We start from the raw sequence: 26679 nt of genomic DNA, 5'->3' as shown, positions 1-26679 counted from the left end.
ATTCAAGAGGTGATTTGCATAGCATTAGTAAGACTGATGGCATAAAGGTCATTTCAATGTAAAAGGACCCATGAGCACCAACATGTGAAGTTTATAGGAGCGTGTCAAATTGGGTGTCAAATGAAAGCTAAGAGTATTTAGATTTTTTATTAAGGCATATATATATATACACACACATTTTATTTTGTTACCATTTAACATCCTACAAATAAGGAATAAGCAAAGGCTTTCTGGTCAAACAGATGGAAAAGGAATCTTAGAAAATATCTACCAGAAAAAGTCAATCAAAGTAGAGACCCCTGCCAACTAATATAAACCTTGTGACTTAATTTCATTAGCAAAAACCCACATAACTTTTAAGATATTTTCACATTTCTCTCTCATGAGAATGAGGGAGGATAATGACAGTTCACAGAAGTAACAAATAAAGGTAGACCAATCAATTAGTTATTAGCGTTTTTACTGATATCAATTTTGTTTATTAATGATTAAGTGATTAAAAATCGATATTCCGTTAACATTGACATCAGTAAAAACACTAACTAATTGATTGGTCTATCTTTACTTGTTACTTCTGTGAACTTTCATTATCCTCCCTCATTCTCATGAGGGAGAAATGTGAAAATATCTTCATGTCACGTTCCTGACCTATTTCTGTTAGTTTGTTATATGTGTTAGTTGGTCAGGACGTGAGTTTGGGTGGGCATTCTATGTTTTCTGTTTCTGTGTTGGTTTATTGGGTTGCCTGGTATGGCTCTTAATTAGAGGCAGGTGTTTGGCGTTCCTCTAATTAAGAGTCATATTTAGGTAGGCGTTTTCACAGTGTTCGTTGTGGGTGGTTGTCTCCTGTGTTTGTGTATATGTTTGCACCATACGGGACTGTATGCGGTTTGTTCGTTTTATGTAGTCTGTTCCTGTTCATCGCGTTCTTCACGTTATATGTAAGTTCGTCGTTCAGGTCTGTCTGCATCGTTTATTTGTTTTGTTTGTTTATGCAAGTTTAGTTTGTTTTTCCGTCGTGTTCAATAAATTATGTAATTTCACTACGCTGCGCCTTGGTTCGATCACTACTCCTCCTCGTCTGATGAAGAGGAGGAGGATTACCGTTACACTTAAAGTTATGTGGGTTTTTGCTAACGGAATTAAGTCACAAGGCAATGTTTCTTAAACTTACAGAAGGCAGTAACATTTCTCAAACTAAATAGAAGTGTTGATATTAGTTCAATCCAATTTCCCGAAAAAATCTGTAATGGAATTTCTGTAATTGAATTTGATACAATGGGAAATTATAGCAGTCACAAACCACAGGTGGGTTCACAAGTTTGGACAGCACAGCACAGTAGAGTAGAGTACAGTAAAGTACAGTACAGTACAGCAGAGTACAGCAAAGTAGAGTTCAGTATAGTACACTAATGTACTATACTAAACTCTACTCTACTGAGCTGTACTTTCATGTCCAAACTTGTGAAACATCGATATCTATGATTGGTTCAGATTTGATCTGGTCTGGACCAACCAAGTTTGTTCTGGCCTGGACCAACCAAATTTGGTCTTGTTTGGAGTCAGAGCTCATTAAAATAATAGCCAGTGTGAAGAATAATACCCAAATATGCAAAGGAGGATATTACCTATTTGTACCTTTGTGTACCTATATAGGATACATCACCATGAAGAGAACAGTATGCATAATTATGGATATTAATTTCTGTGTAGTACAGATCAGGAACCCATGATGAAATTCCGTTACTGGCTATAAATCCACTTCACTTAGTATAGTTCAATAACCAAAACAGATTTTTTCAAAGTCAATGTGTCACGTCATAGCTGACACCCCATTCTTTCTGCAGACATTGTTGAATCTTAATTCGGAGCAAATGCCAGTGCCCAGTATGTGTTGTAATAAAAAGGTGTCACATGTTTAAAATCACTGCATGCCAACTATGAACCCCTCCCACCTCTCTCTCTCTCTCTCCCCCTCCCTCCCCCTCCCTCAGCCTCTCCCAGCCTCTCTCTCTCAGCCCCTATCTTTCCCTCTCTCTCAGCCCCTGTCTCTCTCAGCCCCTGTCTCTCTCAGCCCCTGTCTCTCTCAGCCCCTGTCTCTCTCAGCCCCTGTCTCTCTCAGCCCCTGTCTCTCTCAGCCCCTGTCTCTCTCAGTCCCTGTCTCTCTCAGTCCCTGTCTCTCAGTCCCTGTCTCTCTCAGTCCCTGTCTCTCTCAGTCCCTGTCTCTCTCAGTCCCTGTCTCTCTCAGTCCCTCTGACACTGTTCAAAACCAAAGCACAAAAAAAAACTCAGCACCAGCTTTCTTTCCCTGACCAGCAGGCACTCCCCTTCCTTTGAAGACTTTCCTTCCAACTCCTGACTCTCACTCCATACCCCCAATAGTGTTTTGCATCTGCACAGTTCTTCCAGTGCGTGTTTCTGTGAAATGTTCAGTGAAAATTGTTAAAAGTAGTATTTGTGCATTGAGTTGTGTGGTGTGTTAAACTTTGAAATCAATGGTTTTTGTTTGGCATACATGTAAAGTGAAAAATTGCCGTCTCCGCATTACCATGGAATTTCCCTATAACAAGTCAGTCATCCCTCCATTCCATGTACCCTCTCTCTAAAGCCTTGGACATGTATTGGAGAACAGCCAGAGGAAAGAGGAAGAGAGATGCTCCATCTTTCCTTTCAGACCTTTTGAGACGTTTATGCAAATTCACTACTGGGTGTTAAGGTTGTCAATGTCGTTCTCCTCCTCAGACGAGGAGGAGCATGGATCGGACCAAGATGCGGATTGGTAATTGTACATGTTTAATGTAAATAACAAGAAAACACTACAAAATACAAAACAACAAACGTGACTAACCTCAAACAGTCCTGTGTGGCCCAAACACTGACACAGGAAACAAACACCCACAAAACACCAGTGAAACCCTGGCTGCCTTAGTATGACTCTCAATCAGAGACAAACGATACACACCTGTCTCTAATTGAGAATCATACCAGGCCGAACACAAAACCCCGCATAGAAATAGAAAACCTAGACTAACCCACCCAACTCACGCCCTGACCAACTAAAACAAATACATAACAAAGGAAAACAGGTCAGGAACGTGACAGAACCCCCCCCCCCTTAAGGTGCGAACTCCGGGCGCACCAGCACAAAGTCTAGGGGAGGGTCTGGGTGGGCGTCTGTCCACAGTGGCGGCTCTGGCGCTGGGCGAGGTCCCCACCCCACCATAGTCACTCCCCGCTTCCGTATCCCCCGCCCAATGACCACCCTCCAACTAAACCCACCTAAATGAAGGGGCAGCATCGGGATAAGGGGTAGCACCGGGATAAGGGGCAGCAGCTCCGGGATAAGGGGCAGCACCGGGATAAGGGGCAGCAGCTCCGGGATAAGGGGCAGCAGCTCCGGGATAAGGGGCAGCAGCTCCGGGATAAGGGGCAGCAGCTCCGGACTGAGTGGCAGCTCCGGACTGAGTGGCAGCTCATGACTGTAGGGCAGCTCATGACTGTAGGGCAGCTCATGACTGGAGGGCAGCTCATGACCGGAGGGCAGCTCATGACCGGAGGGCAGCTCATGACCGGAGGGCAGCTCATGACCGGAGGGCAGCTCATGACCGGAGGGCAACTCATGACTGGCTGGCGTCTCTGGCAGCTCCTGACTGGCTGGCGTCTCTGGCGGCTCCTGACTGGCTGGCGTCTCTGGCGGCTCCTGACTGGCTGGCGTCTCTGGCGGCTCCTGACTGGCTGGCGTCTCTGGCGGCTCCTGACTGGCTGGCGTCTCTGGCGGCTCCTGACTGGCTGGCGTCTCTGGCGGCTCCTGACTGGCTGGCGTCTCTGGCGGCTCCTGACTGGCTGGCGGCTCTGGCGGCTCCTGACTGGCTGGCGGCTCTGGCGGCTCCTGACTGGCTGGCGGCTCTGGCGGCTCCTGACTGGCTGGCGGCTCTGGCGGCTCCTGACTGGCTGGCGGCTCTGGCGGCTCCTGACTGGCTGGCGGCTCTGGCGGCTCCTGACTGGCTGGCGGCTCTGGCGGCTCCTGACTGACGGACGGCTCTGGCGGCTCCTGACTGACGGACGGCTCTGACGGCTCGGGACAGACGGACGGCTCAGACGGCGCTTGGCAGACGGACGGCTCAGACGGCGCTGGGCAGACGGACGGCTCAGACGGCGTTGGGCAGACGGATGGCTCAGACGGCGTTGGGCAGACGGATGGCTCAGACGGCGTTGGGCAGACGGATGGCTCAGACGGCGTTGGGCAGCCGGGCAGTTCAGGCACCGCTGGGCAGACGGCAGACTCTGGCCGGCTGAGACGCAGAATCGGCCTGATGCGTGGTGCCGGAACTGGAGGTACCGGGCTGAGGGCACGCACCTCAGGGCGAGTGCGGGGAGGAGGAACAGGGCTCTGGAGATGCACTGGAAGCCTGGTGCGTGGTGTAGGCACTGGTAGTACTGGGCTGGGGCGGGAAGGTGGCGCCGGATATACCGGACCGTGAAGGAGGACACGTGCTCTTGAGCACCGAGCCTCCCCAACCCTACCAGGTTGAATGGTCCCCGTAGCCCTGCCAGTGCGGCGAGGTGGAATAGCCCGCACTGGGCTATGCAGGCGAACCGGGGACACCACCTGTAAGGCTGGTGCCATGTACACCGGCCCGAGAAGACGTACTGGAGGCCAGATACGTTGAGCAGGCTTCATGGCATCCGGCTCGATGCTCAACCTAGCCCTCCCAGTGCGGCAAGGTGGAATAGCCCGCACTGGGCTAAGCACGCGTACTGGGGACACCGTGCGCTTTACCGCATAACACGGTGTCTGACCAGTACGACGCCCTCTCACTCCACGGCAAGCCCGGGGAGTTGGCTCAGGTATCCAACCCGGCTTCGCCACACTCCCCTTTAGCCCCCCCCCCCCCCCAAGAAATTTTTGGGTGAGCCTCTCGGGCTTCCAGCCACTCTGCCTTGCCTTTGCCTCATAAAACCGCCTCTCCGCTTTCGCTGCCTCCAGCTCCGCTTTGGGACGGCGATATTCCCCTGGCTGAGTCCAGGGTCCTTTGCCGTCCAGGATCTCCTCCCAAGTCCATTCCTCTTCTCTCCATTGCTTTAGTTCCTTCCTTCCTTCCTCAATCCGCTTGGTCCTGTTGTGGTGGGTGTTTCTGTTAAGGTTGTCAATGTCGTTCTCCTCCTCAGATGAGGAGGAGCATGGATCGGACCAAGATGCGGATTGGTAATTGTACATGTTTAATGTAAATAACAAGAAAACACTACAAAATACAAAACAACAAACGTGACTAACCTCAAACAGTCCTGTGTGGCCCAAACACTGACACAGGAAACAAACACCCACAAAACACCAGTGAAACCCTGGCTGCCTTAGTATGACTCTCAATCAGAGACAAACGATACACACCTGTCTCTAATTGAGAATCATACCAGGCCGAACACAAAACCCCACATAGAAATAGAAAACCTAGACTAACCCACCCAACTCACGCCCTGACCAACTAAAACAAATACATAACAAAGGAAAACAGGTCAGGAACGTGACACTGGGTAAATCCATTTGAATTCAATCACTTTTTGACAGGACTCCTTTTGATTCGAGTGAAACCTTCCATACATATTTGCCCATTTCAGAAGTACTTAGAAAGTGACTTTTTGGAGCTGAATGCCAAAACATAAAAAAAGGAGCTCAAAGTTGACCCACTTTATATACCCCGCCATTCCATGAGACATCCATGTCTTCATCACTGGAAAAGAGAAAACGGGTGAGATTGATATCATTCAAAAGCAAACAGGGTTGTCAAACTATTTTATAATTTCTGGTGATTTTTCTTTTTGTTTTACCTTCAATGTCAAGTATCTAAAAACGTGTAAACGTCAGTTATTTTCCATATTAGCATATGTTGTAGCTTAGACCCTATTATACATCATCTAAGGTGTTTGTGTTGTGACGCTATCGGGTAGAGACAGCTCTTGAATAAAGGGTGGGTGTCACGTTTTGGCTGATAAATGTACTAAAATGGGAATACAATTGAAATGGATGGAGGTCCACACATCAGAGAATGTTGACTAGAATGGGGATATCCATTGTTTTAAAGTATACTGTCAATCCTCCATAGGAAACCTATTCAAATCATAGAACGATAGATCAACTCAGCAAAAAAAGAAATGTCCTCTCACTGTCAACTGTGTTTATTTTCAGCAAACTTAACATGTGTAAATATTTGTATGAACATAAGATTCCACAACTGAGACATAAACTGAACAAGCTCAACAGACATGTGACTAACAGAAATTGAATAATGTGTCCCTGAACGAAGGGGGGTCAATATCAAAAGTAACAGTCAGTGTCTGGTGTGGCCACCAGCTGCATTAAGTACTGCAGTGCATCTCCTCCTCATGGACTGCACCAGATTTGCCAGTTCTTGCTGTGAGATGTTACCCCACTCTTCCACCAAGGCACCTGCAAGTTCCCGGACATTTCTGGGGGGAAGGGCCCTAACCCTCACCCTCCCATCTAACAGATCCCAGACGTGCTCAATGGGATCGAGATCCGGGCTCTGGGCTGGCCATGGCAGGACACTGACATTCCTGTCTTGCAGGAAATTACACACAGAACGAGCAGTATGGCTGGTGGCATTGTCATGCTGGAGGGTCATGTCGGGATGAGCCTGCAGGAAGGGTATCACATGAGGGAGGAGGATGTCTTCCTGTAACGCACAGCATTGAGATTGCCTGCAATGACAACAAGCTCAGTACGATGATGCTGTCAAACACCGCTCCAGACCATGACAGACCCTCCACCTCCAAATCGATCCCGCTCCAGAGTACAGGCCTCAGTGTAATGCTCAATTCCTTTGACGATAAACGCGAATCCGACCATCACCCCTGGTGAGACAACACCCCGACTCGTCAGTGAAGAGCACTTTGCCAGTCCTGTCTGGTCCAGCGACGGTGGGTTTGTGCCCATAGGTGACGTTGTTGCATGTCTGGTGAGGACCTGCCTTACAACAGGCCTACAAGCCCTCAGTCCAGCCTCTCTCAGCCTATTGCGTGCAGTCTGAGCACTGATGGAGGGATTGTGCGTTCCTGGTGCAACTCGGGCAGTTGTTGTTGCCATCCTGTACCTGTCCCGCAGGTGTGATGTTCATATGTACCGATCCTGTGCAGGTGTTGTTACATATGGTCTGCCACTGCGAGGACGATCAGCTGATCGTCCATCTCCTTGTAGTGCTGTCTTAGGCGTCTCACAGTACGGACATGGTCCTGGCCACATCTGCAGTCCTCATGCCTCCCTTGCAGCATGCCTAAGACACGTTCACGCAGATGAGCAGGGACCCTGGGAATCTTTCTTTTGGTGATTTTCAGAGTCAGTAGAAAGGCCTCTTTAGTGTCCTAAGTCTTCATAACTGTGACCTTAATTGCCTACCGTCTGTAAGCTGTTAGTGTCTTAATGACCGTTCCACAGGTGCATGTTCATTAATTGTTTATGGTTCATTGAACAAGCATGGGAAACAGTGTTTCAACCCTTTACAATGAAGATCTGTGAAGTTATTTGGATTTTTACGAATTATCTTTGAAAGACAGGGTCCTGAAAAAAGGGACGTTTCTTTTTTTGCTGAGTTTATTAGAATAGACTTGACGATTTAAGTTGACATTCGACGTGAGCGTATCAGAGGTCATCTTTGTGGTAGTATTTAGAAGTTTCAATTTCAATTGAATTTACATTTCAATCGTGTACCAACAAATTGCAGGGTTCTGAAGGGATAGGTCCATTCTATGAATTCGATTTCTATGATTGAAATGACACCCACCCTATAGTCAAGAGAATGTTGTGTCTCAAGCCATGGAATGCACAACACAAAAACCTCAGATGATGTTTAATAGGGTCTAAGCTACAACATATGCTTATGAAAAAAAAATCTGAGTTTGCACGTTAAAGGTTTCAAAAGGACAATTTTTATTTAAAAAAAAATCCAAGTAATAAAATTGTTTGACAACACTGTTTGTAAGCTTTTAAATTGTATCAAACTCAACCATTTATATTTTCCAATGATTAAGAAATGGATGTCTCCTGGTATGGTGGGGTGTGCAAAACGGGTCAATTTAGAGCACCTTTATCTACCGATCGATTCCTCATTGTTACGACTGCATTTTCGCTGAATTGGTCAGTGAACAAAGCAGTGTGAATGCCAGTGTCTTTCAGTCCTAGCCCAGACTAAGTGATTGGAACATGGCGAATAGAGTTATCGAAAAAAAAGTCATTAACCAAATTAATTGTGCGGACAATGTCATCAGGGCGTACCGCTTTCCAAACTTCTAATCCCATTTGAATGTGCTCTATATAGGGTTTCATCCCTTGTACAGATTTAACACTCTTCAAGTACCCAAATGAAATAACACAGCTACCAGATGCTTCTAGACAGAGCCAAAACAAACTACTATTTCAGTGGTTACATTTCAAAACAAGAAGCAGTGGAGGCTGCGGAGGGAAGGACGGCTCATAATAATGGCTGGAACGGAGCAGATGGAATGGCATCAAATAAATGGAAACCATGTGTTTGATGGATTTGATACAATCCCACTAATAACGCTCCAGCAATTACCACGAGCCCATCCTCCCCAATTAAGGTGCCACCAACCTCCTGTGATTAGGTACATTATATAGTTTACTTTCAGACATGTGTTTAGGTGATATTGGACTAATGGTGTACTCAATACCATTCAGTAATTCATAAGTCAAATGTCATGTCCTCAAATATGTCAATGAATCCTTAAGTTTGATCCATGTGTGGGTGTGTGACATTATAGTATGTGTTGTAAATTAATATTCAGGGAAAGTGACGTATGATTAGTATCGAATTATCAATATTGGTGCGCACCACTACTCTATGGCTAATAGATATGAAGATTAGAGCTGAATACATCCTTGTGACTCTTTGACCGAGAAGGATTTTGTCGAATCTTGTAACCAATGTCTCTACTGCCTCAAGTGTGAAATGACCAGTATGTATTATTGGGTTCAAATGCTGTTTTATCTTGACAAGTCAGACTTCTTATTATTACATAGAGGGTTCAAATGCTGTTTTATATTGACAAGTCAGACTTCTTCTTATTAACATAGAGGGTGGAAACGCTGTTTTATGTTGACAAGTCAGACTTCTTATTATTAACATAGAGGGTGGAAAGTGAATGTCTTTTTCACCCTATAACAATCAGTTTTACACAATAATATTACATTCATATTTCCCAGAATGCTGAAGTAACCTATGTAACCTGTGCCATTGGGTAGACAGAGTTAAGTTTGTGTATGGAAATCAATGCGCTTTTACCAAAATGACTTTTTCCCCACGTTTTGTCAAATGGTCCAGTCACTACACAGTCAGCATGAGGACCTGGGCTCTAGGTGAATTTTTTCTCAAGCTGTTGTAAAAATCATATCAAATTAGTCCAGCATAGGTGACATTGTTGTATAGAACTTAGTCTGCTGTGGTGAGTAATGATACACTTCCCTTAGAATGGGTATTGATGATAATTACAGAGTAATAACTAATACAAGTCTCAGGTATTCTCAATGGCAACAGGTGTGCCTTTAGCCCTTATATATAGTAGCTCAATTATCCTAACCACGTGTTGGTCATTGAGACAAAAGCCTGCACAAGCCTAAAGAAAAGTGGTGCAGTCACTGATGTACAGTATATAAACCCTGGATTGCTGATGCTATGTATTGACCATTGAGAGGCTTTGAAGCCACTTGTCAGTCATATTGGCACTCCCCTGTTGGAGCAGTCCTCCATAGGAATGAATGGAATTCTACAGTATTTCAATTAAATGATTCAAGGACAAAATTACATGTATATAATTATTTTATTAGTAATCTCTAAAAATGACACTTTAATGAAAAGGTTTTATATTTTTGGTATGTTTTATTTGTATGTTTAGCTTGCATAATATAATGTAAAAGTATGCATTAAGTTGTCTGTAATAGAATAAATGTGGCAAAAATGAATGTAGATATTAATAAAATGCTAAATATGTTTTACAATGGTGGGGGAGTGCCAAGATGATGCATGATGAATTTGTAAGTCGCTCTGGATAAGAGCGTCTGCTAAATGACTTAAATGTAAATGTAAAATGATGGCTTCAACACAGCGCCCCCTATCAGCCATCTAGTGTAGGCCTATACATAAATCATTGGGGAATACTAGAGACAAGGGTTATCCTCTTAGGCAGATGGCTTCAACACAGCGCCCCCTATCAGTCATCTAGTGTAGGCCTATACATAAATCATTGGGGTACTAGAGACAAGGGTTATCCTCTTAGGCCTACAATAAAGGTCAAAGAACTGTCTGAGTGACTAATTGTGTTATGCTGAAGTGGTGTGAAGAAGTGATGAATGTAATTTCCAGGCTGGAAATGTGAGGAAATGCTCAATTTGACAGTCAAGCAAATACTGACTTAAGAGGGGAGATGGGTAGGCTCGGGCCTAGTCCAAGATGACTACTCTTGGGAAACAATAGACCTAATTTGTGTTTTTCAGGTCTAGGCTACAGGACTAATGGATTGGAAATGCAAGTAACTGCAGACCTCGACCTTGCTGCTCTAGAAGTTGTCCTATAGACCTCTGAGCTCTGACTGGTCTTAAAATGATAATAAGAGGTCTGTGTGATGAATGATGTTGACTGTATTATGGAACTATTAGCCTTTTTAAAAAGCAATGTTGGCCTACTGTAGGCTATGTAGCAAGAAAATAACGCCACTCACCGCGGTACGACATCCACCTTGAGTTAATAGCCACTGTAAGCAGGCCAGGTTACCAGTGGCAGCAGCGTCGTGTGCGGGGCTGGCGCCATTATTCGCCAAACTGTTGCCGGGTAAACCCGCTTCTTCCACGAGGAAACGTAGGCAAGTCAGTTTTCCAGCACGGGCGGCATGGTGGACAGGTGAGGCTCCGAGAAGGTCCTTTACGTCGCTGTTCAGTACTTTCTCCGCTAATTGCACTTTCAGAGTTTGTACATCCCCCTGCCTTGCGGCAAGAAGTGTCCTCTCCACCACCATAACTGCGGCTAGACAACTCCTCCGTATTTATAAACGCAGCATCTAGATGAGGTTTAACCTCTATTTAACTCTTGAACAATTTTCTTCGTAGATAACAATAAAATGTCAGTCCTGTGTACATTACAGTAAGATAACAAATGTATGTCCACTATTTAGAAGCATATCTCGTTGAATTGACAGAGATCTGCATACATCATCCAAGTGAGGGGGAAAAAGCCTATTTCTTTGGACAGGTGTCTTTCAATGAGCATGTATTTGGTCATTTTACTTATCAAAAACAAATGTTGTTTTACATAATATCAACAGAATTGTCAAATTACGAGTCATTTTAGTAACTGAGTTCATAAAGTTAACATAATTCATGCATACTGGTAGCCTATAATTGCGCACGACGATAAAGTTCACCTGATGGCTGACTATCTTGTTCTCCTCTGCCTCAACACGCATAGCTCAAACACCTGTTGCAAAGATATTCTTTGGTCTTCATATCGACTTCTTTCTTCATAGTTTCTCTGTTATGATAACGTTATCGAAGTTGTAGGTCATTAAGAATATAATTCCGGGCGGCTGTCTTGGATCCCGTATCCACAATTGCCGCAAATCGCGACATGGGACTCACCACTTGATAAATAATCCATCCGGGGGAGGATCACTCCAGTAGTATGTTGGTCGCTTGAAATCGTCTCAGTAGTTAAAGGGACAGTAGCCTACGTCAGTGGTGGCCAACCTTCCCGTAGAGCTATACTGATGGTCGTGCAGGCTTTTGCTACTAATGAGATATTCATCAGCACCTTGATGAGTAGAATCAAGTGTGTTAGAGAAGGTTTGGAGCAAAAACTTGCAGCTGCTCTCCAGGGGGAGAGCTGACCATACCAACATTTCAAATACTTGAGGTAGCCGAATATAGTTTATCTAGAGTTTCAACTAAAATGCAACTATTTTCTTTTATATTCAAATTCAGGTCTCAGAAAACCAAATTGTATTTGAAAGTACTTTGAGCACCTCTCAGAAAACCAAAGGAGTATTTGAAGCTATTTGAATTTAGCTATTTGAAAACAAAAAAATATATATATTTGATGGCTGCCAAATATTTGATGAAGAACCAACAACTACAAAAGTTAGTTGAATTAGTCTAAATATATGATCATAAGGACATGGTTTGGAGGGCTCTTAGAAATAAATATTAATATGTCCTATAGCCTAATTAAATACACGAGGGAAATGGAATCACCTCAACATTAGAGTAGACCACTTTTACAGCTTCAACATGACAAAAATATATATTCATGAGTGAGACAAGGTAATATAGGAGCACTTGACATGAAGTTCTTATATATGTTTAGTAACTTTGCGATTATTACAATAGCAACATTGTTGTTACATAGTACTTTGGAAATCGCTTTATAATTGCATAATGATTTAGTTATTACGGGTGCATTGGTAAATTCTCTCTGGCTATCTACTCCCTTTTTAGTGCACTCGTCTGAGTGTGCCAGAGCGCAGAATAACTGAGCAATTTACGAACGCTCAACACCCGTTGAATATGGCCGGTGTCAGTAAACGTTGGCAAAACAGCGTAATTAAATGATTGCCAGCTGCAGTTACAGTCACCAACGCTCTAGATAACATGAAAACAGCCTATCAGCTCTGCTAGGCGAGTAAAATGGTCAAAGTGAGGTGTTCTCTCATTTGTGTCTGGAATTAGCTAGCAAGCTAGCCAACGTTAGCCAGTTAGCTTGGATGCTTGACTGCAGTTGTTAGGCCAGAACGCTCGATCAACCCTACTCCTCAGCCAGAGCGTCCCGTGTGCGCTCTGACCGCCCCGAGAGAAAAACGCTCTGAATTTATGACTGAACAATCTAACAAACTCTGAATTTACGAAGACCAATAGGGCACTCTGAGCGCACTCTGGCACTCCAGATTGAATTTACGAACACACCCTACATAAGTGGAATAAAGAACAGTCACTATTCCTATTGTGTACAGTAGTTTAAAAAAAAGCTCAGCTCATTGCTATGCAATTAAAATGCAATTAAGTATTATGTAACAACATGCTAATAAAATGATCCTCTAATTAGTAATTACAGTTTTATTACACAGGCACAAGAACAGTTTAATGTTAAGTGTTACTGAGAATGCTAACAGTAACAAAATATGGCTATTAAGTGTCGAAAGGAAACAAAATATTCCAAAACTGCCTTCCTGAATCAACTACAGCCAAGATAGGTGGAAATTCATGTTAGGTTGTATTCTGAGTAAACTATCCCTTTAAATATAGTGTAGTGTGTGTTTGAAACAAGAACACTTACCCTCAGATGGACAAAGAAGTACAAAAAAGTGTTTTTCTAAGCATCCAAATTGCTGTTTGCAATGTTTGCAAATAGCTTTGAATTAGTATGCAGTATTTTCAGGTATCACAAAATTAATTGCAGGTTTCAAGCTTTTCAGCGGCATGTTGAAAGAGTCATACAGTAGTTGAACGTTACAACTTATTTACACTTATCTGTACAAAATATAATTGGTTTATTGGTTTGACTTGATTACGTACACCTGGGGCAATGGAGATTCAGGAGAATGGACATATACAGAATGTTCAAATAGAAATGTATTGTGTAGATCAAATATGACTGTCAGATAGATTGGAATAGTATAGGAGATTGTGTGTACTCTGTTCATTCTATTTGATTTCTATCTCCAACATGCAGCTCCAGATACAGCCCTGTCATTAGTTGAAGGCAGCCAATCCAGTAGTTTCAGAAAAGTAGCCACTTCCTGAGATATGTATAAAAAAAAATAGTTGCTCTCTCAGAATGGTATTAAAATAGTTTTAGAAAGTAATTACTTTCTGAGATCTGTATGCAAATAGTTTAGAAAAGTTGTAACTTTCTGAGATCTGTTTTTGGGACAATAGACCTAATTTATGTTTTTCAGGTCTAGGCTACAGGACTAATGGATTGGAAATTCAAGTAACTGCAGACCTCGACCTTGCTGCTCTAAAAGTTGTCCTATAGACCTCTGAGCTCTGACTGGTCTTAAAATGATAATAAGAGGTCTGTGTGATGAATGATGTTGACTGTATTATGGAACTATTAGCCTTTTTTAAAGCTATGTAGGCCTACTGTAGGCTATGTAGCAAGAAAATAATGCCACTCGCCGCGGTACGACATCCACCTTGAGTTAATAACCACTGTAAGCAGGCCAGGTTACCAGTGGCAGCAGCGTCGTGTGCGGGGCTGGCGCCATTATTCGCCAAACTGTTGCCCGGTAAACCCGCTTCTTCCGCGAGGAATTGTAGGCAAGTCAGTTTTCCAGCATGGGCGGCATGGTGGACAGGTGAGGCTCCGAGAAGGTCCTTTACATCGCTGTTCAGTACTTTCTCCGCTAATTGCACTTTCAGAGTTTGTTCATCCCCCTGCCTTGCAGCAAGCAGTGTCCTCTCCACAACCATAACTGCGGCTCCATCATACCAATCACACCATTCATATGGTGAATGTGGTACCCCACACGCCACGTGTGTGTCACGTTCCTGACCTGTTTTCTGTTGTTTTGTATGTGTGTGATGGTCAGGGCGTGAGTTTTGGGTGGGCAGTCTATGTTTTCTGTTTCTATGTTGGTTTTGGGTTGCCTGGTATGGGTCTTAATTAGAGGCAGGTGTTTTGCGTTTTCCTCTAATTGAGAGTCATATTAAGGTGGGTTGTTCTCACTGTTTGTTTGTGGGTGATTGTCGCTGTGTCTGTGTTTGTTGCACCACACGGTACTGTCTCTTCTCGTTCTTTCGGTCGTTCCTGTTCATGTGTTCTTCGTTTCATGTAAGTTCGTAGTTTAGGTCTGTCTAGTTCGTTTTGTTATTTTGTATATTTAGTCAAGTGTATTTCGTGTCTGTCTTCGTCTTACAATAAAGTATTATGTATTCATCACCCGCTGCGCCTTGGTCAACTCACTCACCGAAAGAGAGCCGTTACAGAATCACCCACCAACAAACCCAGATCAAGCAGCGGGTTAACGGACAGGAACGACAGCAGCAGTGGGAAAAGGAGGATTGGACATGGGAAGAGATCCTGGACGGTAAAGGACCCTGGGCAGAGCCAGAGGAGTGTCGCCGTTCCAAGGCGGAGCTGGAGGCATCGAAAGCGGAGAGGCGACGTTATGAGGAGGCAGCACGGAAGCAAGGCTGGAAGCCCGCAAGTACTACCCTAAAATTTCTTGGGGGGAGGCTAAGAGGTAGTGGGCCGAGGGCAGGTAGGAGACCTGCGCCCACTTCCCAGGCTAACCGTGGAGAGCGGGAGTACGGGCAGACGCCGTGTTACGCAGTAGAGCGCACGGTGTCTCCTGTACGGGTGCATAGCCCAGTGCGGGTTATTCCACCTCCCCGCACTGGTAGGGCTAGATTGGGCATTGAGCCAAATGTCATGAGGCCGGCCCTACATATCTGGCCACCAGTGCGTCTCCTCGGGCCGGCATACATGGCACCAGCCTTACGCATGGTGTCCCCGGTTCACATACATACACAGGGTTATTCCATCTCCCCGCACTGGTCGGGCGACGGGGAGCATACAACCAGGTAAGGTTGGGCAGGCTCAGTGCTCAAGGGAGCCAGTATGCCTGCATGGTCCGGTATATCCGGCGCCACGGCCCCGCCCCAGCCCAGTACCACCAGTGCCGGCACCACGCACCAGGCTTCCTGTGCGTCTCCAGAGCCCTGTTCCTCCTCCACGCACTAGCCCTATGGTGCGTGTCTCCTGCCCATTACCACCAGTGCCTACACCACGCACTAAGCCTCCTGTGCGCCTCCAGAGTCCTGTGCGTCCTGTTGCTGCTCCCCATACTAGCCTGAAGGTGCGTGTCCTTAGCCCGGTACCTCCAGTTCCGGCACCACGCACTAGGCCTACAGTGCGCCTCAGCCGGCCAGAGTCTGCCGTCTGCCCAGCGGCGCTTGAACTGCCCGTCTGCCCAACGGCGCCTGAACTGCCCGTCTGCCCAACGGCGCCTGAACTGCCCGTCTGCCCAACGCCGTAGGAGCTGTCCGTCTGCCAAGCGCCGCATGAACTGCCCGTCTGTACTGACCCTTCAAAGCCGCCCGTCTGTACTGAGCCTTCAAAGCCGCCCGTCTGTCATGAGCCTTCAGAGCCATCTGCCAGACAGGAGCCGCCAGAGCCTTCCGCCAGACAGGAGCAGCCAGAGCCTTCCGCCAGACAGGAGCAGCCAGAGCCTTCCGCCAGCCATGAGCAGCCAGAGCCTTCCGCCAGCCATGAGCAGCCCGAGCCGTCAGCCAGCCATGAGCAGCCAGAGCCGTCAGCCAGCCATGAGCAGCCAGAGCCATCCACCAGCCATGAGCAGCCAGAGCCGTCAGCCAGCCATGATCAGCCAGAGCCGTCAGCCAGCCATGAGCAGCCAGAGCCGTCAGCCAGCCATGAGCAGCCAGATCCGTCAGCCAGCCATGAGCAGCCAGAGCCGTCAGCCAGCCATGAGCAGCCAGAGCCGTCAGCCAGCCATGAGCAGCCAGAACCGTCAGCCAGAGCCGTCAGCCAGCCATGAGCAGCCAGAGCCGTCAGCCAGCCATGAGCAGCCAGAGCCGTCAGCCAGCCAGAATCCGCCAGAACCAGCCAGCCAGGATCCGCCAGAGCCAGCCAGCCAGGATCCGCCAGAGCCAGCCAGCCAGGATCCGCCAGAGCCAGCCAGCCAGGATCCGCCTGAGCCAGCCAGCCAGGATCCGCCAGCCAGTCCGGTGCTGCCCCTCAGTCCGGAGCTGCCCCTCATTCCGGTGTTGCCCCTCATTCCGGTGTTGCCCCTCAGTCCGGTGCCACCCCTTAGTCCGGTGCTGCCCCTTAATCCAGTGGGGTTAATTTGGAGGGTGGCCATTTGGAGGAGGCTACGGAAGCGGGGATTGACTATGGTGGGGTGGGGACCACGTCCGGAGCCGGAGCCGCCACCGTGGACAGATGCCCACCCAGACCCTCCCCTTGAGGTTCAGTTATGCGGCCGGAGTCCGCATCTTGGGGGGGGTACTGTCACGTTCCCGACCTTATTTTCCTTTGTTTAACTTTGTTTAGTTGGTCAGGACGTGAGCTGGGTGGGTAGTCTATGTTATGTGTTATGTGTTTCTATGTGGGGTTAAATGTGTTGCCTGATATGGTTCTCAATTAGAGGCAGGTGTTTGACATTTCCTCTGATTGAGAACCATATTAAGGTAGGCTGTTCTCACTGTTTGTTTGTGGGTGATTGTTCCTGTGTCTGTGTCTGTTGCACCACATGGAACTGTTTCGTTTGTTCGTTCGTTTGGCTAGTCTTTCCTGTTTGTGCGTTCTTCGTGTCTATATGTAAGTTCTCAAGTTCAGGTCTGTCTACGTCGTTTGTTGTTTTGTAGTTTGTGTAAGAGTTTTTGTGTTTCGTCTTTCTTTAATAAATTCCATTATGTCTGCATACAACGCTGCGTTTTGGTCCGACCCTTACTCCTCCTCCTCATCCGAGGGGGGGGCATTAGACAGCCGTTACACCTAGTCACATCAATAGATTGCAGATACATTTAATCACATCAATAGATTGCAGATACATTTAGTGACATCAATTGTGTTGTTTAGTGTTACCTGTAATGTACTATGTAACATTTAATGTTTGATATATACAGTATGTGTCACGTACCTGACCTGTTTTCTGTTGTTTTGTATGTGTTTAGTTGGTCAGGGTGTGAGTTGGGGTGGGCATTCTATGTGTTGTGTTTCTATGTTGGGTTTAATGTGTTGCCTGATATGGTTCTCAATTAGAGGCAGGTGTTTGACGTTTCCTCTGATTAAGAACCATATTAAGGTAGGCTGATTTCACTGTTTGTTTGTGGGTGGTTGTCTTCCGTGTCTGTATGTATGTTCGTACCACACGGGACTGTAGCGTTTTGTTTGTAGTCTGTACCTGTTCGTGTGTTCTTCGTGTTATATGTAAGTTCTCTAGTTCAGGTCTGTCTACGTTCGTTTTGTTATTTTGTAATCATTCCAAGTGTTTTTTCGTGTTCGTCTTCGTCGTTTAATAATTAATTATGTTTTCAAAACCCGCTGCATTTTGGTCTGATCCCTACTCCTCCTCTTCAGACGAAGAGGAGGAGAGAAATCGTTACAGTATGTATGTATGTTATCGATGTCTTCCCTGTTAGATGAATGTGGTAGAAAAGGTTGGTTCCCCTACCCCTCTTTTGAGGAGGGGACCATTGTCATTAGATGTCTGGGGCATGAGTTAACCATCAAACAACTGTCATATTTTGGAAAGAAACAGCTGGAAGACAAACTGGCAAAGGCAGGGGACTGCAAATTTGAAATTAGTAGGTGTAAATTAATCATTCTATCTTGTTATTGTTCAATTTCCCGATTAAATTATTACTTGAGATAACTGAATAGATATTGTAGGCCGGCCAGCTCCTGAAATGACTCTTAACTGTATCCAAGAGTTTTTTGTGTGAAAAATAAGTAAAGGAAGCACTGCACAATAATGTCTCTCTCCCTCTCTGGTTAATGGGTTAATGTCTCTCTCCCTCTCTGGTTAATGGGTTAATGTCTCTCTCCCTCTCTGATCATGTGTAGAATAAGGCCTTATTAATGTCAGTAATGTCCTATAACTTATGGTTTTGCCTTGTAATTCAATATTCTACTTTGATATTCATCTTTCAGATATTTCTTGATAGCCTATTAGTGTAACTTAACAATAGTATTTTAGCACATTGCTCCAGTCCCTCCCAGATGTGACGAGAGCCAGCCAGCCCCAGTGTACCTCCAGTCCCCCCCAGACGTGGCGAGGGCAGCCGGGCCACAGTGGACCTCCAGTCCCCCAAAGAAGTGGCGAGGGTCAACCGGGCCCCAGTGGACCTCCAGTCCCCCCCAAGAAGTGGCGAGGTCCAGCAGCGCCCCAGTGGACCTCCAGCCCCATCCAGATATGGCGAGGTCCAGCCGAGCCCCAGTGGACCTCCAGCTCCCCCCCTTGTTGCATCCTCTCCTGCTCAGCCGGTGGGTCTACATTCTCCCCAATCATTTTTGTGACTAAATGAGCCTACCAGATGAGCTAAAGGCCTTTTATGCTCGCTTTGAGGCAAGCAACACTGAAGCATGCATGAGAACACCAGCTGTTCCGGACGACTGTGTGATCACGCTATCCGTAGCCAATGTGAGCAAGACCTTTAAACAGGTCAACATTCACAAAGCCAACTGCAAGTGTCTTCACTGACTTTTTCAACCTCTCCCTGGCCGAGTCTGTAATACCTACATGTTTCAAGCAGACCACCATAGTCCCTGTGTCCAAGATAGCAAAGGTAGCATACCTAAATGATTACCGCCCCGTAGCAGTCACGTCGGTAGCTATGAAGTGCTTTGAAAGGCTGGTCATGGCTCACATCAACACCATCATGCCAGAATCCCTAGACCCACTCCAATTCACATACCGCCCCAACAGATCCACAGATGATGGAATCTCAATTTCACTTCACACTGCCCTTTCCCACCTGGACAAAAGGAACACCTATGTGAGAATGCTGTTCATTGACTACAGCTCAGCGTTCAACACCATAGTGCCCACAAAGCTCATCACTAAGCTAAGGACCCTGGGACTAAACACCTCCGTCTGCAACTGGATCCTGGACTTCCTGACGAGCTGCCCCCAGGTGGTAAGGGTAGGCAACAACATATCTGCCACGCTGATCCTCAACTCTAGTGCCCCTCAGGGGTGCATGCTTAGTCCCCTCCTGTACTCCCTGTTCACCCACGACTGCGTGGCCAAGCACGACTCCAACACCATCATTAAGTTTGCTGACGACACAACAGTGGTAGGCCTGATCACTGACAACGATGAGACAGCCTATAGGGAGGAGGTTAGATACCTGGCAGTGTGGTGCCAGGACAACAACCTCTCTCTCTATGTGAGCAAGACAAAGGAGCTGATCGTGGACTACAGGAAAAGGAGGGCCAAACATGCCCCCATTAACATCGACGGGACTGATGTGGAGCGGGTCGAGAGTTTCAAGTACCTTGGTGTCCACATCACCAACAAACTATCATGGTCCAAACACACCAAGACAGTCGTGAAGAGGGCACAACAACACCTTTTCCTTCTCAGGATACTGAAAATATTTGGCATGGATCCCCAGATCCTCAAAAAGTTATACAGCTGCACCATCGAGAGCATTCTGACCGGTTGCATTACCGCCTGGTATGGCAACTGCTCGGCATCTGACCGTAAGGCGCTACAGAGGGTAGTGCGTACGGCCCAGTACATCACATCAAACTTGGGGCCAAGTTTCCTTTCATCCAGGACCTATATACTAGGCAGTGTCAGAAGAAGGCCCAAAAAATTGTCAAAGATTCCAATCACCCAAGTCATAGACTGTTCTCTCTGCTACCGCACAGCAAGCGGTACCGGAGCGCCAAGTCTAGGTACCAAAAGACTCCTTAACTGCTTCTATTCCCAAGCCATAAGACTGCTGAACAACTAAACTAATCAAATGGCCATCAAATGGTTTTTACGCTGCTGCAACTCGCTGCTTATTATCTATGCATAGTCACTTTACAAATTTCCTCGATTAACCTGTACCCCCGCACATTGACTGTTTACCGGTACTCCCTGTATAAAGCCTCAATATTGTTATGTAAGTGTATTGTGTTACTTTTTGATTGATTCGATTTTTTAAGCTTTAGTTTATTTAGTAAATATTTTATTAACTCTATTTCTTGAACTGCATTGTTGGTTAAGGGCTTGTAAGTAAGCATTTCACGGTAAGGTCTACTACACCTGTTGTATTCGGCGCATGTGACAAATATAATTTGATTTGGTTTGATTTGATAGCCATTTTCAAAAGTCTGTTTAAAATATGCTTCTGTAACCACATTGCAACTAGTGAAGACCCTGAAGGAACGACAAAAACAGGGTTGTTAACACCAAAATGTTCAGTTGAGACCAATCATATTTCAGCTACATTCCTGTAGGGGAGGTGTTGAGGGGGCCTGAGCTACAAAGTAGGAACGCCTACCTGTTTGTGAATGCAGGAGAAAGGCTATGGGCCATATAACTGCTATGATGTATTATTAGCAATTTCAAATTCTTTGTTTCAGAATGATGGGTTCTGACTTCTAAAGTTGAAATATTGTTAATCATCAGGTATCCTATTGAAATGAGAATTGCCACAGTCTGGTTTCTAAACCAGAAGTTAATGTTATGGAGGAAATTAAGGAGGAATGTATAGTTAATGTCAGAAGTTTACATACACCTTAGCCAAATACATTTAAACTCAGTTTTTCACAATTTCTGACATTTAATCCCAGTAAATATTCCCTGTTTTAGGTCAGTTAGGATCACCACTTAATTTTAAGAATGTGAAATGTCATAATAGTAGAGAGAATTATTTATTTCAGCTTTTATTTCTTTCATCACGTTCCCAGTGGGTCAGAAGTTTACATACACTCAATTAGTATTTGGTAGCATTGCCTTTAAATTGTTTAACTTTGGTCAAACATTTCTGGTAGCCTTCCACAAGCTTCCCACAATAAGTTGGGTGAATTTTGGCCCATTCCTCCTGACAGAGCTGGTGTAACTGAGTCAGGTTTGTAGGCCTCCTTGCTCGCACACGCTTTTTCAGTTCTGCCCACAAATTTTCTATGGGATTGAGGTCAGGGCTTTGTGATGGCCACTCCAATACCTTGACTTTGTTGTCTTTAAGCCATTTTTCCATAACTTTGGAAGTATGCTTGGGGTCATTGTCCATTTGGAAGACCCATTTGCGACCAAGCTTTAACTTCCCGACTGATATCTTGATGTTGCTTCAATATATCCACATCATTTTCCTACCTCATGATGCCATCTATTTTGTGACGTGCACCAGTCCCTCCTGCAGCAAAGCACCCCCACAACATGATGCTGCCACCCCCGTGCTTCACGGTTGGGGTGGTGTTCTTCGGCTTGCAAGCCTCCCCCTTTCTCCTCCAAACATAATGATGGTCATTATGGCCAAACAGTTCCATTTTTGTTTCATCAGACCAGAGGACATTTCTCCAAAAAGTACGATCTTTGTCCCCTTGTGCAGTTGCAAACCGTAGTCTGGCATTTTTATGGCAGTTTTGGAGCAGTGGCTTCTTCCTTACTGAGCGGCTTTTCAGGCTATGTCGATATAGGACTCATTTTACTGTGGATATAGATACTTTTGTACCTGTTTCCTCCAGCATCTTCACAAGGTCCTTTGCTCTTGTTCTGGGATTTTTCGCACCAAAGTACATTCATCTCTAGGAGACAGAATGCTTCTCCTTCCTTAGTGGTATGACGGCTGCATGGTCCCATGGTGTTTATACTTGCGTACTATTGTTTGCACAGATGAACGTGGTACCTTCAGGCGTTTGGAAATGGATGAAGGATGAACCGGACTTGTGGAGGTCGACAATTTTTTTCTGAGGTCTTGGCTGACTTCTTTTGATTTTCATGTGATGTCAAGCAAAGAGGCACTGAGTTTGAAGGTAGGGCTTGAAATACATCCACAGGTAAACCTCCAATTGACTCAAATGATGTCGATTAGCCTATCAGAAGCTTCTAAAGCCATGACATCATTTTCTGGAATTTTCCAAGCTGTTTAAAGGCACAGTCAACTTAGTGTATGTAAACTTCTGACCCACTGGAATTGTGATACAGTGAATTATAAGTTAAATAATCTGTCTGTAAACAATTGTTGGAAAAATTACTTGTGTCATGCACAAAGTAGATGTCCTAACCGACTTTCCAAAACTATAGTTTGTTTACAAGAAATTTGTGGAGTGGTTGAAAAACAAGTTTTAATGACTCCAACCTAAGTGTATGTAAACTTCCGACTTCAACTGTATACGGTGGAGTCAATTAAGGTTGAATATGTGCCAGGGGCTTATGAATGTACTGTGTAAATGAGAGGCAATCACATGGTTGCAGTCACTGACAAGGGTGGAGAGCTGTGGATTAGTGTGGAATGGGGGCCGAGGTCAAGTCAGGTCACATTAAGGGAGAAGGAACAGTTTATTACCCGCATCACTTAACTTCCTGCCTAGCAATAAAGATGCAATGTTTAGAGGGAAAGAGGAGACTATATATATAGTTGTGCTGGAGAAAACATGTCCTTGTCTGTTCAGCTGTCTGACTCTTTGGGTGAATAATCTTGGTTTGAGCTTTAATAATCGTCCGTGAGTTTTTACAGGGTTCATTTTAGAACCTAACAAGACCTTTGTGGTTTCGTCTGGTGGGTCCATTTCTCTTCACTCCACTGACTCCTCATCATCCTTGCTGGTTCAGCCAGTAGTCCACTACACCTGTCACTCGTATAGTTAACCCTGAACCCATTACAGATGTTTGTATTCAAGACCAAACCTTGACTGAATTAGCCCACAGTGTCAGAATCTCAGAGTCCATTTGAGTGCAAAGAATTTGCTGATGTCGAGCTGAACGTATTCCTAGCTGTATTTTGTCTAACCTAGGAATTGATATGTTCCTTTTGAGCTATGTTGTCCTTTACGACATCTTTCAGCAGTTTATATTTCTTTATTGACCTTCTTTTACCTACCAAGTTGACTGAAAACACAAACTGTATTACAGCAACAAACTTGGGAGCATTTGCATGCATGGGAAAGTGAGGGGTCAAAATGATGGGTATATAAATCAGGATGTCTTCTCTTGTGTTTTTTTGTGGGGTAGGGTCTGCCTGTCTTGCCTGGACCCCCGGGCCTCCAGGTCCTGCAGTTGCTGGGTCAGTGGGACCCATAACTGACACTCTTGCCCACGCCATGCTGGTGTCAGATGTGAGTCCTAAAAATGGTGGGGATTGAGTCACAAAAATGTGTAGAAATTAAGTGTCCAGTATATTGAAATGAAATGCTTCCATCTCATAAGTAATCTATCTGCTGTTTATGTGAGACAGAAAAATGAAAGGTGTGTTTTGTTTAAGTGTTATGCATGTGATAGTATTTAACTGCATGGCAGTAAGTGTTAGTATTTTAGTCAATTTCATAACTATACATGAAATATGCAGTTGGTTATAATGAGTCCTAATACATACATTTTTGTTACAGATAACTCGAGACCCTGGTGACATTGGACATCTCCCAACTTTATGAACATTTCAAATAGAACAAATCTTCCCATTTGTATTTTGGAATTTTGTTCTTTAATAAAGGGAATACAGACAAGTTCTCTAATTTCTCCCCTTTTCACTTGCCTCCTTTTTTTGCAGTAATCCTGCAATCAGTCGGTTGCATGTACGGTATGTATACATCCTATTCATAATGTTGTTAATAAAGATAATACCATTGTTAAACAATCTGCCCCTTTGTTTTTTTTGGCATATAAGTATTCGTATTGCTCATACCAATTGAGCCATATGTTTAAAACTGTCAACTCTGCAATCCATGGTCCAGATAGAATGAAATTCACTGTAAACGTTATCTTATAAATTCAGTAGGCATAGCACACTTGCATACTTCCTTTACTCAGGTCACTGTCCTTATTGTCATTACTTAAAGGGCTGTGAATACAATGAAAATGTCACAATATATTTAGGGATGCAAAAACCAGATGGACATAGCATCTTCCTTTCCCAATCCATTGGCAAATGACTTTAAACTGCGTGCTTCTCAAATGATGATTTAGGATGTTAACTTATGATGATCTACTATATCTCACATCTCACCAGAGAAAGAAAAGGGTGTGGTGGAGTGTGCTTCAGGGTACCAATGCCTCCATGCAGGTAAGTAAGAAGAAGCCTTGCAGGAAGGAGCCTTGGCTTGTGCGAGCGAAAGCGGCTCATAGGAGCAGCAGGAAAAATGCCTCTCACTAAGTAGTAGAAGTAGATCATTCAGTCAACTTTCCTTCCGGTCCTACACTATGGAGACATCATCCACATAAGCAAGTGTGTGGGAATTATTTTGCTGTATAAAGAATTTCTGCCCATTGCAACACTACAATAACACATTTCTAAAACTCCAAATCCAACACTAATAAGGCCTATCCAACCTATCCACACAAAGGAGATGATTGTGGACTTCAGGAAACAGCAGAGGGAGCACCCCCCTATCCACATCGACGGGACAGTAGTGGAGAAGGTGGAAAGTTTTAAGTTCCTCGGTGTACACATCACGGACAAACTGAATTGGTCCACCCACACAGTCAGCGTTGTGAAGAAGGCGCAGCAGCGCCTCTTCAACCTCAGGAGGCTGAAGAAATTCGGCTTGTCACCAAAAGCACTCACAAACTTCTACAGATGCACAATCGAGAGCATCCTGTCGGGCTGTATCACCGCCTGGTACGGCAACTGCTCCGCCCACAACCGTAAGGCTCTCCAGAGGGTAGTGAGGTCTGCAGAACGCATCACCGGGGGCAAACTACCTGCCCTCCAGGACACCTACACCACCCGATGTCACAGGAAGGCCATAAAGATCATCAAGGACAACAACCACCCAAGCCACTGCCTGTTCACCCCGCTATCATCCAGAAGGCGAGGTCAGTACAGGTGCATCAAAGCAGGGACCGAGAGACTGAAAAACAGCTTCTATCTCAAGGCCATCAGACTGTTAAACAGCCACCACTAACATTTAGCGGCCGCTGCCAACATACTGACTCAACTCCAGCCACTTTAAAAATGGGAATTGATGGAAATTATGTAAAAATGTACCACTAGCCACTTTAAACAATGCCACCTAATATAATGTTTACATACCCTACATTACCCATCTCATATGTATATGTATATACTGTACTCTATATCATCTACTGCATCTTGCCATCTTTATGTAATACATGTACCACTAGCCACTTTAAACTATGCCACTTTATGTTTACATACCCTACAGTACTCATCTCATATGTATATACTGTACTCTATACCATCTACTGCATCTTGCCTATGCCGTTCTGTACCATCACTCATTCATATATCTTTATGTACATATTCTTTATCCCTTTACACTTGCGTGTATAAGGTAGTAGTTGTGGAATTGTTAGGTTAGATTACTTGTTGTTATTACTGCATTGTCGGAACTAGAAGCACAAGCATTTCGCTACACTCGCATTAACATCTGCTAACCATGTGTATGTGACTAATTTTTTTTGATTTGATTTGATTTGATTTGATTTCACAGCTATTGAGAGGAATGTTACCCAACATATACATTTAAGCAGTGCATTGTATGTACACTACACCACAATTTTGAATGGTAGGACATACAGTAGGTGCTCTTTCCATTTGTCCTATTGAAGTACACAGAAAACCATAGTATTAAGCCAAAAGCAGCATATGATTTTACAGTAAACTATAGATGTAGGCTACTGTATAGTCACGTGGTATGACGTTAATATGTTAGAGCAGCACATTGGTCTCAACAACTTATAGTCTCTTAGTGAATGTCTCTTAATGAGAAAAAAATCATCCAAATGTATGAGAACGTTGCATTTTGAAATACAAAAATACTATTGAATCTGTAGGCAAATTGAAATAGTGATCACAACATCAGTAGCCTGCGTGAGGGGTGTGTCAGATGAATTAGGGCGTTTTGAAGGGGCTGAATGTTGCACCATTTAGGTCTAGGCTATAGTCGGGAGCCTCCCATGGGCCTACTTTCTCCTGATGAATTTGCATGAGTATGACAGAGACAGACAGACAGACAGGAAGTC

The 26679-nt window shown here is 44.9% G+C and overlaps 1 protein-coding gene across 2 annotated transcripts in view; it reads right to left on the bottom strand.

Annotated features, from left to right (window-relative positions):
- The window catches only part of espn (espin), a 105629-nt gene extending 93947 nt beyond the window's left edge, over positions 1 to 11682 (bottom strand). For both annotated transcript variants that reach the window (XM_055892649.1, XM_055892650.1), the window contains exon 1: positions 10747 to 11682. In XM_055892649.1, coding sequence (XP_055748624.1) covers positions 10747 to 11040 — 294 coding nt within the window. In that variant the 5' untranslated portion in view covers positions 11041 to 11682. The remainder of the gene's footprint in view (positions 1 to 10746) is intronic.
- Between the last annotated feature and the right edge of the window lie 14997 nt (positions 11683 to 26679).

This window comes from Salvelinus fontinalis, chromosome 31 (assembly GCF_029448725.1).
Source record: "Salvelinus fontinalis isolate EN_2023a chromosome 31, ASM2944872v1, whole genome shotgun sequence".
In the NCBI taxonomy this organism is placed as follows: domain Eukaryota; kingdom Metazoa; phylum Chordata; class Actinopteri; order Salmoniformes; family Salmonidae; genus Salvelinus; species Salvelinus fontinalis.
This window is presented reverse-complemented; position numbering and strand designations above follow the sequence as displayed.